Below are 15,696 nucleotides of genomic sequence, written 5' to 3'. Positions count from 1 at the left end.
GCTGGCCAGTCAGCGACCGGCAGTCTTCCGACGTTGCGTTTTCAGCAACGATTTGGCTTTCTCGGAACGCCAGCGAAGAAGGTTTTAAAAAAAGGACTTGTTGCCATGTAGCCATTACTGGTGGAAAACCTTTATAACCGAGAAAAACGATGTCAAACCGCATTGAGTAGGTTATAAGATATAGGTTATCCAGCTATAAATGGGGGCAAGTTTAATGAAGTCCTTTTTGTAAAGCCATTTCCTAACTAAAGATTAGCACACATCTGCCCAGTGAAACAGGAGGTTTTTAGACAATACAGTGTTCATCTTAAAAAAAAAGAGCAAACTATTACAGCATTTTCTGGACTACAAGTCACTTTGAAGTACAAGTTACTCAATTCGCAACCGGTGACACATGTTGAAAAGCAGAACTCATGCTGCTTTTCTACGAACTCATGGAAACTGTTGACTTTGTTTTGGACGTCTGCCAGCAGTTTCCCATATGTGAACATGTTCATCCTGCTCTGTCCCTCTTGCTTTCATCCTGCGATTAGATTTGCTTGTTAACGTTAACTCCTTGGTTCATGTCCGCAAGTATGAATGAATATTCAACGCAGCAGTCAACACACCTGAATATAAGTCATAGGACTAGCCAAACTATGACTATTGAAAATATATCAACATATATTATAGAAACATATATCCAGAAAATATGGTCATTGAAAAGGTTTCTATTCAATGCTGCTAACCATTCCTAAAAGGAAAATGAGGCACCAGCATAAAAATGACAGTTATCATTAATATATGTACTCCAATTAAAGTTTGAAGTTTTAAAAAACTTATTCTATGTGAGATTATACTGCTTGCAATAAAAGATTTTTATTTCAGTACTTTTTAAACATCTTCGCTGAGGGTGCTAATAAATGTAATGTGTTATATTTTATTCTCTCTCTATCTTGTAAATGTATCTATCTCCATTTCTTGTTTTTTTTTCTTGTTTAACCATTTCTCTTTGTCTATATTAGTGCTCCCAACCATCAGAATATGGCAGTCAGAAGTCAACGCCACAGCAGAAGTTGCACAACCTGCCACTCTGACTTGTGCTGTTGATGGCTACCCTGAACCCATGGTGACCTGGATAAGGTAAACCTCTCTGACACGTAGAGACATTTGCCAAATTTTTACACAATTCAGTTATTGCTGTTGTGAAAAGTAATTTTATGAAGCACGGAAATGCTTAATTAACATAAGTGTGCATATAGGAATAATGTATCTTTTGCACTTTTTGAACAGAGACGGACCTATTTTCAGGGAAAATAAAGTAATGTAAAAGAAAAAAAAAAATATTAACATTTTTTAAAAATTTGCTTTTCAAACAAAATAAGTCTAAGTCTAAATGTGAGTCATAGCCTTCTCAATCAATGGAAATACATTCCCGGCACTACAGCAGCCTTATTCTAATTTGTTGTCCAGTTTTTGTATTGCATATTTATTTTGCTATTTTTATTTTTTATATTTGGTGACAAGCGCCAAATCTTTGTTTGGGCTTCTTCACCCTAATCTTTAGCCTCCTCCAGATATTCTTTCAGATTCAAATTTGAGTTCCAAAACATTAATATTACTTCCAGTCAGAAGACATGTTAAAATGAAAAAAAATCACTTTAAACCTGAATCTTAAAGGGATATGAATATTTGTGGTCTAGACTGGAGTTAATGAATTGGAAAACACCAGCAAATGCTTCTCGTTGCACAAGCAGACACAGACACCTAGCGTTAGCTTTAGCAAAAGGTTTCTGTAATGTCATGTTCTCATGTTGAGAAAAATTGCCATCTATTACATTTACAGCTTATTACTTTGTAAATTAGTCCAAAACAAAAGTAAATTTGTACTCCGGCCTGCTTTGAATCATTGATTTCACCTGGTGACAAAGCTGTGATTACTTTTTGTTAGCAGCATTAATATATAATTTATGCTTAAAGGCAATTCATGTCATAGTTTAAGACATTTTCCAATGAGCCAAAACAATTAAAACATAATATAATCAAAGCCTGTCCAAAATGTCAACGCAGTTCAGTTAGACGTTTGTTGAATATTTATTGTAAAGTTGACAGAAAAAGAAATGATTTATTCAAAGAACACAACACATCATTCCCACTGTGTGGTTTGGATCTAGGTTGCTACTTCGTTATGCCAGTCATTTAAAACGGTACCAGGCTGCTGATGCATAACAGTGAAGTAAAAGCTGGCAGCAACAAACTAATGAGGCAGGGCTAATCAAAAATAATGAGTTGTGTGAATTGTACGTGTCCAAAAACGGCATGAGTTGATATCATCGATACATGTATTTATGTATATAAATAAACTTACATTTTAAGATTTTCCCACAAGTTCATCAAGTGGTTTGTGTGAGATTAGCATCACCTTCTGCATTTAAGATGCTAATTAAGTTTAAGATTTAGTGAAAACATTCTAGTTATCTGGGATGTTATTCATATAGCAGAACTGCTCAATAAATGCAATATTAATTATTACTAGAGCCCAATATTCCATATATAACATAAATTGAATGACATGCAACACTAAAAATTCTACATTTGAGTTAAAGCCTGACTGAACCTAGGCAAGAAAATATTGTTTCTGTGTACAAGACACTTCAGCTTATTAGTGATGTTCTGCAGACTGATTTATTCATTGCAATAGGAAACTTAATCACAGGGTAACAAAGGTAAACTGAAACCTGAGGAGCAGTTTGTCAACAATAGCCACATTATCTGTGTATCTGAATACAGCCATTGACAGGCTCCTGCTTTGTTAAACTGTTTCCATTCATCTTATTTCCAAGACAGCAGATAATTACAGACAATTTAGATCCGGGGTCATAAAGTTTAAACAGCCCAAGAAACACTGTTAGACTTGGCTTTCTGGGTTTTATTGATAGATTCGGTTTATACTAGCTCTGTTAGAGAGGGGGGACGTCTTATTAAACACTTCACTGAAAGACAAAACAAGCTTTCAGACACTGACAAATAGAAGGTTAGAAAACAACGCTTCTTTTAGATTCTCTATTATGACAAGATAGAAATTAAACCGACTTTCAAATAAAGCTGACTGTATGCACCATGGATGGATTACATAGAAAACTGGTATATTTGGTTTTATAAGCTGTTCATGTTGCACGAAAAAAGTTTAATTCAGATAAAGATTTGAGAGCCTTAATTTCCTTCATTGTGAGCCTAGAGTGGTGTGCTATTCCCCTGAAAATCTGAGCTGTTAATTGAATGAGATGTTTTCAGCTCTGGGGGGAATCCAAACAAAGTGCTAGTGGTGTTTTGGCCAGTACTTTGCACACCAAAACATTTGCACTTAAGCAAAGTAAATCAGATTTCTAATCAACTATCAACTCTGACATATGTTTATGTCATTTGGGAAATTACAACTTAATTTGAAGAAAAGACAAAATTCTGAAAGAGGATATAGCAACTTTTACACATTTTCATTTCAGTTGTATTCCCGATTGTTGCTCATTAAAGTTATATCCATTTCCATGTTGGAATATGACAAATATGTAGGGGTCAAAAAGAGCACAATGCAGCTGAAAGTTGCAGAGGAATGACACCAAACGAGAACGTCAATGTTTAACATTGTTCAACCAACCAGATTGATCTGGTCACAGTGGAGCAAATATTGATTTCACAAAGTGAAGGTTTATGCTGTCATTTTATCAGGAGAATAGTTTTCTGAGAGCATTAGCTTGGAGACCTAGCCTTGCCATTACCTTTCCATGCAATTCTGCTTGATTCTCTTCTCCTTTCAGTGCTTCGTGTTGGATTTGTCCCAATGAGCTCAATTTCTAAGGACGCAATAGGCAAACAGAAGGAGGAGTTGTGACGTGGAGTTTTTGCTCTGTTTTTGAATTGTAATCTGCCTATTGTAGTTGGTTAAAGTGAATGACATTCAGTCCATGTTGGACATGCCTCCAAATATTGAGTACTTAAAGCTTCATAGCGTAGCTTCCTTCGTGATCAAGCAGTTGCATTACATAAATCATGACCAAATATTAGGACTCAGGTAAAATCTGACCAATCATTTAAAACTTCAACTGTGTCCACGTCTCAATCTAGCAGTTCCAATAGCCGAGGGTCCAGACCCTCTGGATGTTGCGAAACTTAGAACAGGCTATACCAGACCCAACCTACTGGTACTACACCAAAGACTTCCACTTGCTCTGCGGTTAACAGAGCCTGTTTGTATATGGGAATGATCTCTTGTGGAAAAGTGAAAACTTTGTTTCAAAACCCAAAAACTCTGCCAGCGTCCAGGTAATGATGAGTGATAAAATTATTATTAGGCACCTTTCACTGATGAAAAGATGATACTTTAATGTCTGCTCCAGTTCTGACCTGCACTGTTACGCTGATGTGACCTGGCATCGGCTCTCCCTGTTCTCACTGCATCTGTCACCAAATTAGCATACTTTATATTAGACAGAGAATGTGTAAATTTAACTCTTCCACTCATCATTTTGTTTTATTTGTTAATGTTTGCAGGACAGGACATAATTTAACTGTAGTAATTTAACTGGCAAAATCGTATTCTTTTAATGTCACTCAAACCAAATCTGGAGTCAATTTTGTCACAGCATTTGCTCTAAAATCTCCCTTTACGCTAATGCTTCATAGTAAAATATGAAAATATGCAGCAGTCAGACACGCACGTCTGTATTGGGCTGAAACACGGAAAGAAATTAGTCCCAGCTGAAGCTAATTATTATGAATACACATACAGGATGATGGTTATTAGATAGTGGTTATTGATTGAATCTGCCTACATCACCAGATGTCTGGTACTGACAACAAATAAAAAGTCAAAACCCCTAAAAAAAGACATTCATGCTGCTACTAAACAACACCCACGTCTCAGAAACTGACTGTAAATGCATTTTATATTCTGTTTTAAATATATATATTTTTTTAATGTAAACTTAAATAGTGCAGTAAAATTACTGGTTGGTATTTTAACCATGTGGAGGTGGACTGACATGTGTTAGCACATCTCAGCTTTACCTCGTCCACCACCTTAGATGCAGCTAGTTTTTGCCAAAAGCAACATAGCAAAATAGAAAACCAATACGACATGCCATCACCTCGATAAAAGAAAAAAAAGAGGGCTCATGTAGCCGCTGTGACTAAAGTCCCACAATCTTGCAATCCTGCAAGACACACATTCAAAGGACAAAAAACAACTCAGAAAGAACTGCCTTAGTGCAATCTGACAAATCAAGGAAAGACTTGAATTGATTTTACTTTGCGCAACATTACAGTGCAATGTGTGTTCATATAATGAAGCATTGTAGAGAGGAGTATCACAGCCTAACCGGATCCAAGCAGCACAATTCTTTAAGCTGCTCAGATAACACAAATTAAATAGAGCTGCATATAATTTTTGGCTACATGCCTCAATTATGTGCAAGCTATTTCTCTCAAAGTATACTTCACTCCCAGCTGTTGAAGTGTGTGCGCTCCAGAGGAAACCTGCCATCTGTTAGACAAGGATGTTACTTCCTGAACAAACTCGACATAAAGTTTGATTTCCTGTTTTACTTGGAAAATTTTATTTGTTAGTAAAGGGCCTCTACTAACAAGAATGTGGTTTTAAACTGTTGGGTGCATTTTACCTTTTGTCGTAGTTCAGATTTGTGGTTTATTTTTAAACATACTGTAGATGGAAAATGTGCTTTGGGAGCAAGTTGTAAAATGATGAAGGACCAGAATGTATTGTTTAATATTTTCAGAGAATCTGTGCGTGAGCTTTAGGTGGGCTGAAATGTCAACAGTAATCACTTGAGTTTGTGATTGTTTGCCGAGAGTGCTTGTGGAGCTTAACAACCAATAAATCCAGCCTACCACTTACTAGAGTTTGCTTCTCTTTTCATCACTTTAGTTCATGTTCCAGTTCATGCTTTTTTTGCTTTTTAGCTGCTGCTCTGATTGGTGAATGTTATTTAATGCTGTTCTAGCAGAAAAGCATCAAAGCTTTCAGAGAGGATACTTTTCACTAGTTCATATTTATACAGTTGGCAATTTCCTTTTTTAATGTTCCCTGTGTTAAAGTGTCATAATTAGGAGTTGTGAAGGCTTTTAGTACCCTATGCTATATTCTAAAATGTGATTTGGTAAACTGGATCACTTTTTCTTGTCAAAACCAGATGAAATTCACAAATAAGTGCGCTTCATGTATGCACTCAAAATGACAACCATAGAGATAATAAAAATCTACAAAAAGGTTAGGGTGCTTGACATTTTCACTACACTGCAAGTCAGCTGGCTGATAAAAGCTATAACATTTTCCAGTTGTTTACAGCAAAGACTAATTTAGCTGTTTGGAAATGTTCAAAAATAAATAAATCACAAACAGCAAAGGTGTGGAAACTTCACTCATCAGTCTTAAACTGTTTTAAAACTAAAGTTTGGTATGTTTTTTTTTGTTTTTTTACTTTTTTTTGAGCAGCCGACTACAGAGAGGCACTATCTACTTAAGTGTCTCTTAATTTATCAATCGAGGTTCCACCATCGTCAAGTGTTTTGTATTATCTTAGCAGCTGCAGCAGTGATTTTTAATTTTCAGTTTCAAATAAAAGCAATTAAATAATGGCTTACGTTTCTGTTTTCAATTTTGGTTTAAATACCATGATACTGGGGTATTTTCTCAATGTATTTTTTTCTCACACCACACCCTAGCTATTCCACATGCTCCACTGGTAGATGTAAACACCTCTCACCTCTCTAGCTAGAATAATGTATAATGTCCTCATAATGCTCCCCTTTAGTTTTTGTCATAAAAGTTTACAGGGTGTTAAAAACTAGGCAACCCAGAAAGATATGAAAGACTTGAACTTCAGCCAGTCCGATTCCCCAGAAAATGGGTTCAGTGACCCAGACCAGCTTTCTTACTCCTGCTGAGAAGGATGGGGTCACCGTTCTGAACCCCACCTGGGTGCTGACCGTCTTTAAAAACCACATAGACAACAGGCTGTTAAACAAAGCAAATATTAATGGCCATAAAAATTTAAATGATCCATGTTTTTTATTTAGCATCTTTTTAAAGCAACAGCATCCACTCAAGATGGAAGCTCCGTGTCGACTTCCTTTAGCTGCTAATTTACCAACAATTCTCATTAGTAAATACAGCAAAGCTGAAATATGACTTGGATTCGGTGAAGAACCGACAATAAATTGGGGTCAAAGGTGTCAAACGGCTTGCAGAAGAAAAATGTGCTGCTGCACAAAAAGAACACATTTTGTTTCAGATGTTCAGCTTTCACATCTTCTCTCTTCATCGCCGCATTTGTACTTTATCTCCTGACCTTTCTCACTTTGTTCCCAGGTGGGTTTAAGGACTACTACACGCTTTCGACAGAGCACCGCAAAGAGGTCGGAAGAGTGGTGTTGGGATTGACCGCCGTCAGTGCTTTAACACTTTGTGCGTTATCAACAGGAACGGAGTAGAACTCAGAGACGAGGAGAAGTACGGCTTTAATGAAGATGGCTCCGAAATGACTATAATGGATGTAACCAAGCTGGACGAAGGAGAGTACACGTGCGTCGCCAAGAACAAGGCCGGGGAGAGCGAGAAGGAACTCAGCCTGAGAGTGTTTGGTAAGACAGATTGTTTTCTAGAAAGTACGTGGACTAGTGACTGGATGAAAGTTTCCAAGTGAGTGGGAATTTTAAATTATATACATATATAACCCACATATGAGCGTGTATGTGTGGGGAGGAAGAACAATAGTACAGTTTGTGTCTGTTTTAAGTCGGAAAAGAATAAGGTGTTGTTTTTGTGTGGGTTGTCGTAGGGATAAAACCCAAGGAATTAGAGAGCAAGTCGAATGCGCTCGGTCGGAGTCTTGGAATGCGTTCGGCTTTTGTTTATTTACGCCCATTAGCTTGTTCCTGTCTTTATTTTGTCCTGTCACAACTGGGTTTTCAATTCTCGTCGGTTAAAATTTAGAGTGGGCTGGCTGCTGCAATTTATTTTCCCTAAACAGAAGACTTGGCGTCTGTAATTTCTTCAGAGCAAACAATTATCTCAAAATGATTCAAGACAGCAGTCACATCACTGTTTGCCTCATTATTTCAAAGATTTTTCTCTCTCTCTCGCTCTGTTTGAAAGCTGTGGTTGGTTTACATCAGTGTGTGCAAAGCTGCAATCAAACACTTCTTTGTGAGCATCCGTGTTGTTTTTAAGTACAAATCACAAATGTGGATTTACAGAGTCTTTGGTTGACGTTTTAACTCAATGGGGGTCCTTTATTATTCAATGAAAACTTTTACAGTGTTTGATTTGATAATAATCCTTCGTTCAATGTGGAGCCGTTATACAATACAGACCATTATAATCCGTCTCAAATGTAAGCAAGCGCTCTCGACTTTTCTAGCTTTTCAACATTATGTCAAGTTACAACTAAAAACTTCAATTTGTGAAACTTCATAAATGACCGGTACAAAGCAGTGTACAGTAGGGAACTATAGGGAACATGATACAATGTTGTCAAATTGTATTTGTATTCAGCCCCTTTTTACTTTGCTACTCTTTAATAAAATCCAGTGGAATCAGCTGCCTTTATACTTTATAAGTTTTTAGGTGACTTATAAGTTTTAGATCAAAGCATGACCTTCTTGTCTGTTCTTGTCTGTTACTAGACTTTAAAGTTATTTTTCCACGAATGCACTCAATCTAGTCTGACTTTTTTTTTTTTTTGAGAATGGGCAAGAAGTATAAAACTGTTGAAGAGACAACTCTAAAGACTTGCTACTGTACTTGTAGCAAAAGCTGTTATTACAGCAAGTGCACACAATACTTTTCAGTTTTTTCATTTCTTAAAACTTCAAACACTTATCAATTTTATTTCCCTTTAAAATCCTACACCACTTTGTGTTGACCAATCATAAAAACCCACTGAAAGACGATGAAGTTTGTGGTTGTAATGTGACAAAGTGAAAAAGTATATGCAAAGTTTAAACCTCCGTTTCTGAAAACACAATTACTATATTTTAAACATTTAAAGAAGGATATTCTAAAAACTTTTACCGTAACAGAAAATTGAAAACTTTCTCTGAGGATCTCTGTTCTTCTGTTTGTTTGTTTTTTGGCCATCATAAATAAGTTTACTAGAGGCCTGGATTCACTGTGAGTTTTATTGATGTGTTTAGAAGTGAGATAGTATATTGAATAGCTGGAGCCAGACATTATACTTAGCTGTATTCAGAATTCCAAACCAATAGCAAATGCAGACAAACCTTACTTTGCTTTGAAAGACTTGGCATTATTTTAATAAGACTGCATTTAAAATTGGAAATAAAACAGTTTGAGCTCCTACAGCCCCTGAATAAATACAATTAGAACTAAGTAGCTCTTGGTTTGCATTATTTAACCATAATTCATTCAATTTTTTTTGTCTGTTCTCTTAAGCAAAAGATTAAATGTTTTACTTGGAAGGATAATCCCATTTCCACTATTAAATGCAGCAGTTTGGTTTAGTGCTGTATTTTCAGGGGCACTGTACATTTAAATTCAGACATTTATTCCACTGCTGCACATGGACAACATCCAACTTATTTTTGTTTCAATTTTTAAAAAATCTTTACATTTTTCAGCTACTTTTTAATTCCTGCTCCCTACTATCAAATGTATTACATTGTTCTGTTTATTTATGCTGCACATCACCCAGCTAAAATCTGTGGGTGTTAACCTTAATGTTTATTTCTCTACAGTTAAACCGAAGATCACATACATAGTGAACCGGACCGCTTCAGAGACGGAAGAGCAGGTAACTGTGACTTGTGAAGCATCTGGAGATCCGACTCCAACCATCAGCTGGAGCTACGGTGAGCAAGTCTTCACCGAAGGGGACCAGGTAAAGTCAGATTTGATTTAACTTAAATCCACCGTAATTTTAATAAGTAAGCCAACAATTAAACACGAGGAAATAAAACATTTAGTCTATCTAGTCTAGTCTGTTTTGGATGTTTTAGATTTGTGCTCGTAAAGGTACATCCTATGTGCTTTCCAGTGTGAACAGAATTATGAAAAATGCATATTTAGCTTCTTTAGCATACTTTATTTTTGATGGATTATGTAGAATTGGAACATTGAGCGGTAACCACCAGGGAGAAACACAAACCTGTAGGCAACAGGTGTTTTCAGAAGAAGAATTGAGTACCTTTAACCTACTTTCAAATGATGTATTGATTTGGTGCAGATGGGGGACTTTGAAATTCATTACAGGGTTCTTTCACTAGGTTTACATCTTGTTCACTGGGTTTTTAAATCTTAAATCAGTAGCTAGTTTTGAATGGCCCAGTGCATCGTTTGGTGAAACTCAGTGCCTTTATAAAACCTGACAAAATAGTATTCATACCTCTTGAACATTTCTTTGCATCACAAACTTTAATGTTTATAATTCACACTTTATTTGATGTGATGGACCAACACAAAGCGGTGCATAATTGTGATACAGAAACAGTATTTCGGAATTTTACAAATAAGAATCTGTTGCTTTCAGATTTATCTGTCTTTCTAAATAATTGCACGTTACATGGTGATCTCAGAGGTTTGTTGGAGAACTAGAAGCATCATGAAGACCGAGCAGCACTGCAGACAGGTCAGGGAGGAAGTTGTGGAGAAATTTACAGCAGGGTTATTTTATAAATGAATAGCCTTATCTTTGAAGATTGCACAAAGCTCTGTTCAGTCTTCTATGATTATGGGAAGAGTTTGGCTCAAACCTACCAAGACATGGCCATCCACCTATACTTACTGGCAGGGGAAGGAGGATTTTAATTGGAGAAGCTGTGAAGAGCTTGTAAATAACTCTACAAATCACCAGCTAAGGTGGGAGAATCTGTTGACAAGCACTCTGCAAATCTGGCCAAATCTGTGCAACAGAGCCGAGAAGTAAGTCATTGCTGAAAGGAAGTCGTGAAAAAGTCCTATTTGGAGTTGGCCACAAGCCGGCATAATGTCATAGGGAAGCTTTACTTTAGCAGGGTCAGAAAGGTTAGTCAGAGTTGATGGTGAGATAGGTGGAAAAGATAGGTGCAATGGAAAAGATTAGATAAAAACATTGTGTCATTACAATACTCTGCATGCCATCTAATTAAACTTGAGACTATTTACAAAGATCCATAAAAAGTTATAGTCTTGATATGGAAAGCTGTTCAAGACATTCTCCATAAGACTTGCAGCGAAATGAAGTTCCAGGAGGTAATGACTCAGGTGAATTGATTACAACACACTTTCGACAACAGTGTTATTTTCCCAATAGCGTCATAACTGTGCACTGCTTTGTAATTCAGCAAGAGTATGAATACTTCTGCAAGACTCTTTACATTTGAGACAAATGTCCCCCCAGGGAAAACAATCTGCTGAACTCCCCAAAGTAAGCATGTCAATTAACGCGATTGAAATTAGTTTCTTATTTGCTACAATGAGCACTTGACTCAGGATATGTGTGTTTTGTACTTTCAATCACTGTTGCCATTTTATGCTCATGTCAGTGATTGAAATACTTTTCAATTACGGCGCTACGGTGTCGCCGGACATTCTGCCGCCATCTTTCAGACTCGTTTACGAGAGCCAGCTTCTTAATCTTTCATCACATCCTGAATCTCCTGAATGTTTTCATCTGTAATATTTTCCACATTATTACATGGCTAAACCATCAAAAACAGCGAATACCCCTGCGGGGTATTCTCATACATCTATTGTCCACATGGCTTACTTCTTTCAAGGTGTTTGGTGACTCACTGCAGTCGAGAAATAAAGAAATAAATAAATGGAAAAAAGGGGGTTATATGCTCTAGAGATATGCTTCAGTTCATAGAGTAATTTTGGAGCCGGTCCATTACATACGCTACATTTTCTCCCTACAGGCACATCTAAACAGGATCTATCAGGTATGAAATCCGCGTAGCACAGAAATGTCCCGGAGTAGTGTGTAAAAATATGTCTTCAGCGACAACAAAAACTCTACTGAAACCCAATCGACCTTCTTTGTTTCCAAAACAAAAACACTCCCAGTTGCTTCTTGAAAATTTCCCCCCTCCACCTCAAAAACCTCCCCAAAGGGAATGATCTCATCAGGGTTCATGAAATTGATTTGACTGCTGCATGTTTTCCTAAATGTGGCCTGAAAACTTCACTGATCTTGTGATAGAAAGCACAGAGAGCTCGTTTCACAAGATCAAATGAAAATTTGTCGAATAATATACTAAAGAAAAAGAAGGGAAGACATCATTTCTGTGTTGCTTTCTTTTTGCTTGATCATTTTCAAACTTTCCATCACAGCATGAGGTTGCCTGGTCTCAAGCCGAGCTCGGTCTGTGTCGTTTTTCATAACAATGTAGATTGTCTTAACACAGATGTCGGTATCGCTTGAAAATCCTGATTTAAAGACACTCCGATTAAAGTCTGTCTTTTAAAATATCAGCCCTTTGCCCTCTGCAAACGTACTTTAAAAAAAATATGTGTTTTTAATCATGAAATCTGGTCACTTTCAAAAACCGGCAGATTTGCATTATACCGTCCAAACAAATGCAGCCACCTGTCAAGCCTGTTGGATATTTAAAAATACATACTTTGATCGGAGCCTCGCTCGGAAAGTGCAAAACACACTTCCACCATATGACGCACACCACGATGCACCTACACACCCCGCGCACATGGACGCGCCACTGAGTAACGGCTCATACCTCGATCCTGTTTTCCCCACAGTCAGGCTCCCAGGAGGAGCATGTGTGGAGAACGCGTCTCCCAGCTGGTGCATGTCCACGTCCTCAGCTGTCGCTGCTAGTTTGGCTTAGCTTCCCATCGTCTCGCAGCGATAACGGACGAGGAGAGACTCATTACAGGCCGCGAATAATTCAGAGCTCGTGTCACAAAAGCGATCGTTTCGGCAAGCCGTGCAGTCGCAGAGCTCTGCAGACAGTTTACTTTTTAAGTGTACAACGAACGTCGCCCTGTCTGTTTTGCATTTTGCGTCTGCCCGCGTCGGGCTTTCACATGACACATCAGCTGACAGCCAGCTGCGTGGTGGTGGCAGTGTGATTTGTGCTGTAGAGTACAGTATGCTTGGGTATCTTGTGGCATCTCTTCACAGCTGTCTTTTAAAAAAATAAATGATTAGCAGCCTTATTGAATCGCCTCTTTGTAGTTTCTGATAAAACAACCTATTCCTGTGGCGGGCTTTTGGCTGTACGAGGAAGCGGCTGCTAATTGTTTCGCTGTCCTGTGCAGTTTGTCCGTCCGATGTGTCTGTCTGTAATGACCATACAACAGCTGCATTTCATCTGGGATCAGTGCGACAAATGTTCCAAATGCCATTTGGGGCGAGCATGATGAAGTGACAGGAAGCATGTTTTCATTATCATAATCGAGGTGAGATTTTTCGTTTTGGTCAGAGAACCAGCAAAGATCCTGCGCTGTGTTTTCAGATGTGTGATGCTGATTAATAACCTGAATTAATTAGCAGTTAATCTGAAAGCGTCTTTAGTTCTTTGGAGCTCTCTCACTGTCTCTCTCTCTAACTGGTCAGATGCTGTCCAGTTGAAGAGTTGAACATCATTAGCATCCTGATCTAGCTTGTTGGAGATTATATTTTACATAGACATGTTGGTTAGTGAGCAGTTTTATACTTTTTTTCCTGTTCCAACTTGATTTCACAAAAACCTGAGTCCAATCTGTTATACTGTAGATGTTGCACTTTTTTCTTGTTTGGTGGGCACTTAGCAACTACTCTGTGTAAAAGTAGGAATGTGCCAGTTTGATATTCTCACAGTACGATACCTTTGTGTAAAAAAACAATACAGTAAATCACAGTATTAAGCAATAATGTCGCCTCAAAGCTGTTTTAATGTCTTTGACAATGTTGTGCTCTTTTCAGGTTTGAGTACAACAGCATACGGGTACATCTGCATAAATCTAAAAAAATATTAAAAAGTTCCTTCATTTTGTGTATTGGCAATGCTCAGAACTAAGTGTTTTAAGTGTTTTCTTCTCTTAATTTCAAATAATTAGGTATCCACTACTAATAAAACTGAGTTTTATCACAGAAATCTGTGGTGAAGACTACTAACATGGCAGTTGTCTGGACATTTCCAGCGAGTTGAAGCCACTAAATAAGCCAGCTGTTCAGTGTTCGGTCTCCTGAGCGTGTTAATGGAAAGTTTCGAGTAGAAACTTATTTGAATTTGGAAAAAAGTTGCACAAGCAACAGGGATAATCGCATGCTTAGGGGGCTGTGAAGTTAAGGCAAGGCTTCATGGTTTTATTGTTATGCACTTTAATCTCCTTATTTCAATGTTTTAAAGTGCTTTTTATGAATCAAATGAAAAGATGAATAAAATCTGGCAATATATTACTTTCTGCAATTAATCTACATAATGTATAAGTTTCACTTTCCAAAGTACTAAAATATAATAACTATGATAATATTCCAGTTCATTGAGATGCGCCTGTAGACCATAATTATTCTTTTGCTTTGGCAGATTTAGATTTAAAGTATTATCTTTAAAATTTTCCAAGAAGTTTTCAACGTTTGGATGAAACTCAGCAATTATAAGGATTTGATTTCTGTAATTCCTAAGAAGATATTTTAATTGAATTTTTGCACAGACTCGAAATAACTCTACGTGCTGTTTTTTGATCAAATGCGATTAAAAATGTAACACGTTGCATTGTTTTAATACAATTTCAACAGAATCCTCTATATCCTTTTCTTACCAGAAACAAAACGTCTTGGTTGAATGCCAATGATTTAGAACTAAATCTGCCAGAGGCATGAATCATTTTGGGCTTAACTGTACCTAAAACCCATGTAGACAGAGTTTGCTTTATTAATAACTAATTCAATAAACAAAATAACTCATTTGTTGCATATGTATTGGAAGACTCCTCACATTTACCTCCCCTCGTGAATGCAAATCTGACATATTGTAAACGCGACACGTCTTCATTCGAGTAGCTTCCTTTTTTACTTGGAATTCAAAGGTTAGCGAAAGAAACCAATGGTAACCCACTCAAGATGTAGGCGGGGAAAAAAAGGGATTGTCCCGTAGCCATTTAAGAAGAAGCACTGTGTGAGAATTGAGGATTACTGTTATTCTGTTCACTGAGTGAAAGACGATAAAAGAACCATGTTAAAAAATAATAAAAAACCATGTGGACTTGTGGGAGTTTGCCAGCTTAGTTACATTTCAGAGCTTATCAGAGGATAGTTTTGCTTTTGTTTATGCTGCTATCAAAGTTAAGTGGTAATATATTTATTAAAAGCAATAAAAAAAAAAAAAAAAAACTTTAATCAACTTCACATGTAGTATTTGGGTCTCCCGATCCTTTGAAAGCTTTTGCTGCAAGTCGTATTAGATAAGTACGCCTGTTTAATAACTGAAAAATGTAAATTGAGTTTTTATTCACGCTTTGTATATTATCTACATAATGAATGTTTTGGCTTATTTGAATACATATTAAACATTTTTCCTTGATGCCGTGTTTTCAAACTGTAATTATCAGAAAGCATTCTGGGTCATAAAAGTGGAAAGATGCAGGGAAATTGCAATATTTGTAAAACTTAAAAGCAAATAATAGCAATTAGTGCGTTTAGTTAGCACCGCTTTATGTCAGAAAAGGTTTATATGTATATGTGTGTGTATATATATATA

The 15,696-nt window shown here is 37.0% G+C and overlaps 1 protein-coding gene across 13 annotated transcripts in view; it reads left to right on the top strand.

Moving 5' to 3' along the window:
* Window positions 1–15,696, top strand: part of ncam1b (neural cell adhesion molecule 1b) — a 117,119-nt gene that overhangs the window by 64,958 nt on the left and 36,465 nt on the right. For 7 of the 13 annotated variants that reach the window (XM_008424974.2, XM_008424972.2, XM_017308141.1 and 4 more), the window contains exons 6-8: window positions 1,005–1,122; window positions 7,475–7,635; window positions 9,751–9,893. In XM_008424974.2, the coding sequence (XP_008423196.1) occupies window positions 1,005–1,122; window positions 7,475–7,635; window positions 9,751–9,893 (422 nt within the window). Of the gene's footprint in view, window positions 1–1,004; window positions 1,123–7,474; window positions 7,636–9,750; window positions 9,894–11,910; window positions 11,935–15,696 lie in introns of all 13 variants that reach the window. The other 6 variants (XM_008424978.2, XM_008424971.2, XM_017308140.1 and 3 more) reach the window with 1 other exon arrangement.

The sequence above is a fragment of the Poecilia reticulata genome, linkage group LG13 (genome assembly GCF_000633615.1).
Source record: "Poecilia reticulata strain Guanapo linkage group LG13, Guppy_female_1.0+MT, whole genome shotgun sequence".
In the NCBI taxonomy this organism is placed as follows: domain Eukaryota; kingdom Metazoa; phylum Chordata; class Actinopteri; order Cyprinodontiformes; family Poeciliidae; genus Poecilia; species Poecilia reticulata.
Note: the sequence above shows the minus strand (reverse complement) of the source record. Positions and strands in the feature narration are given on the sequence as shown.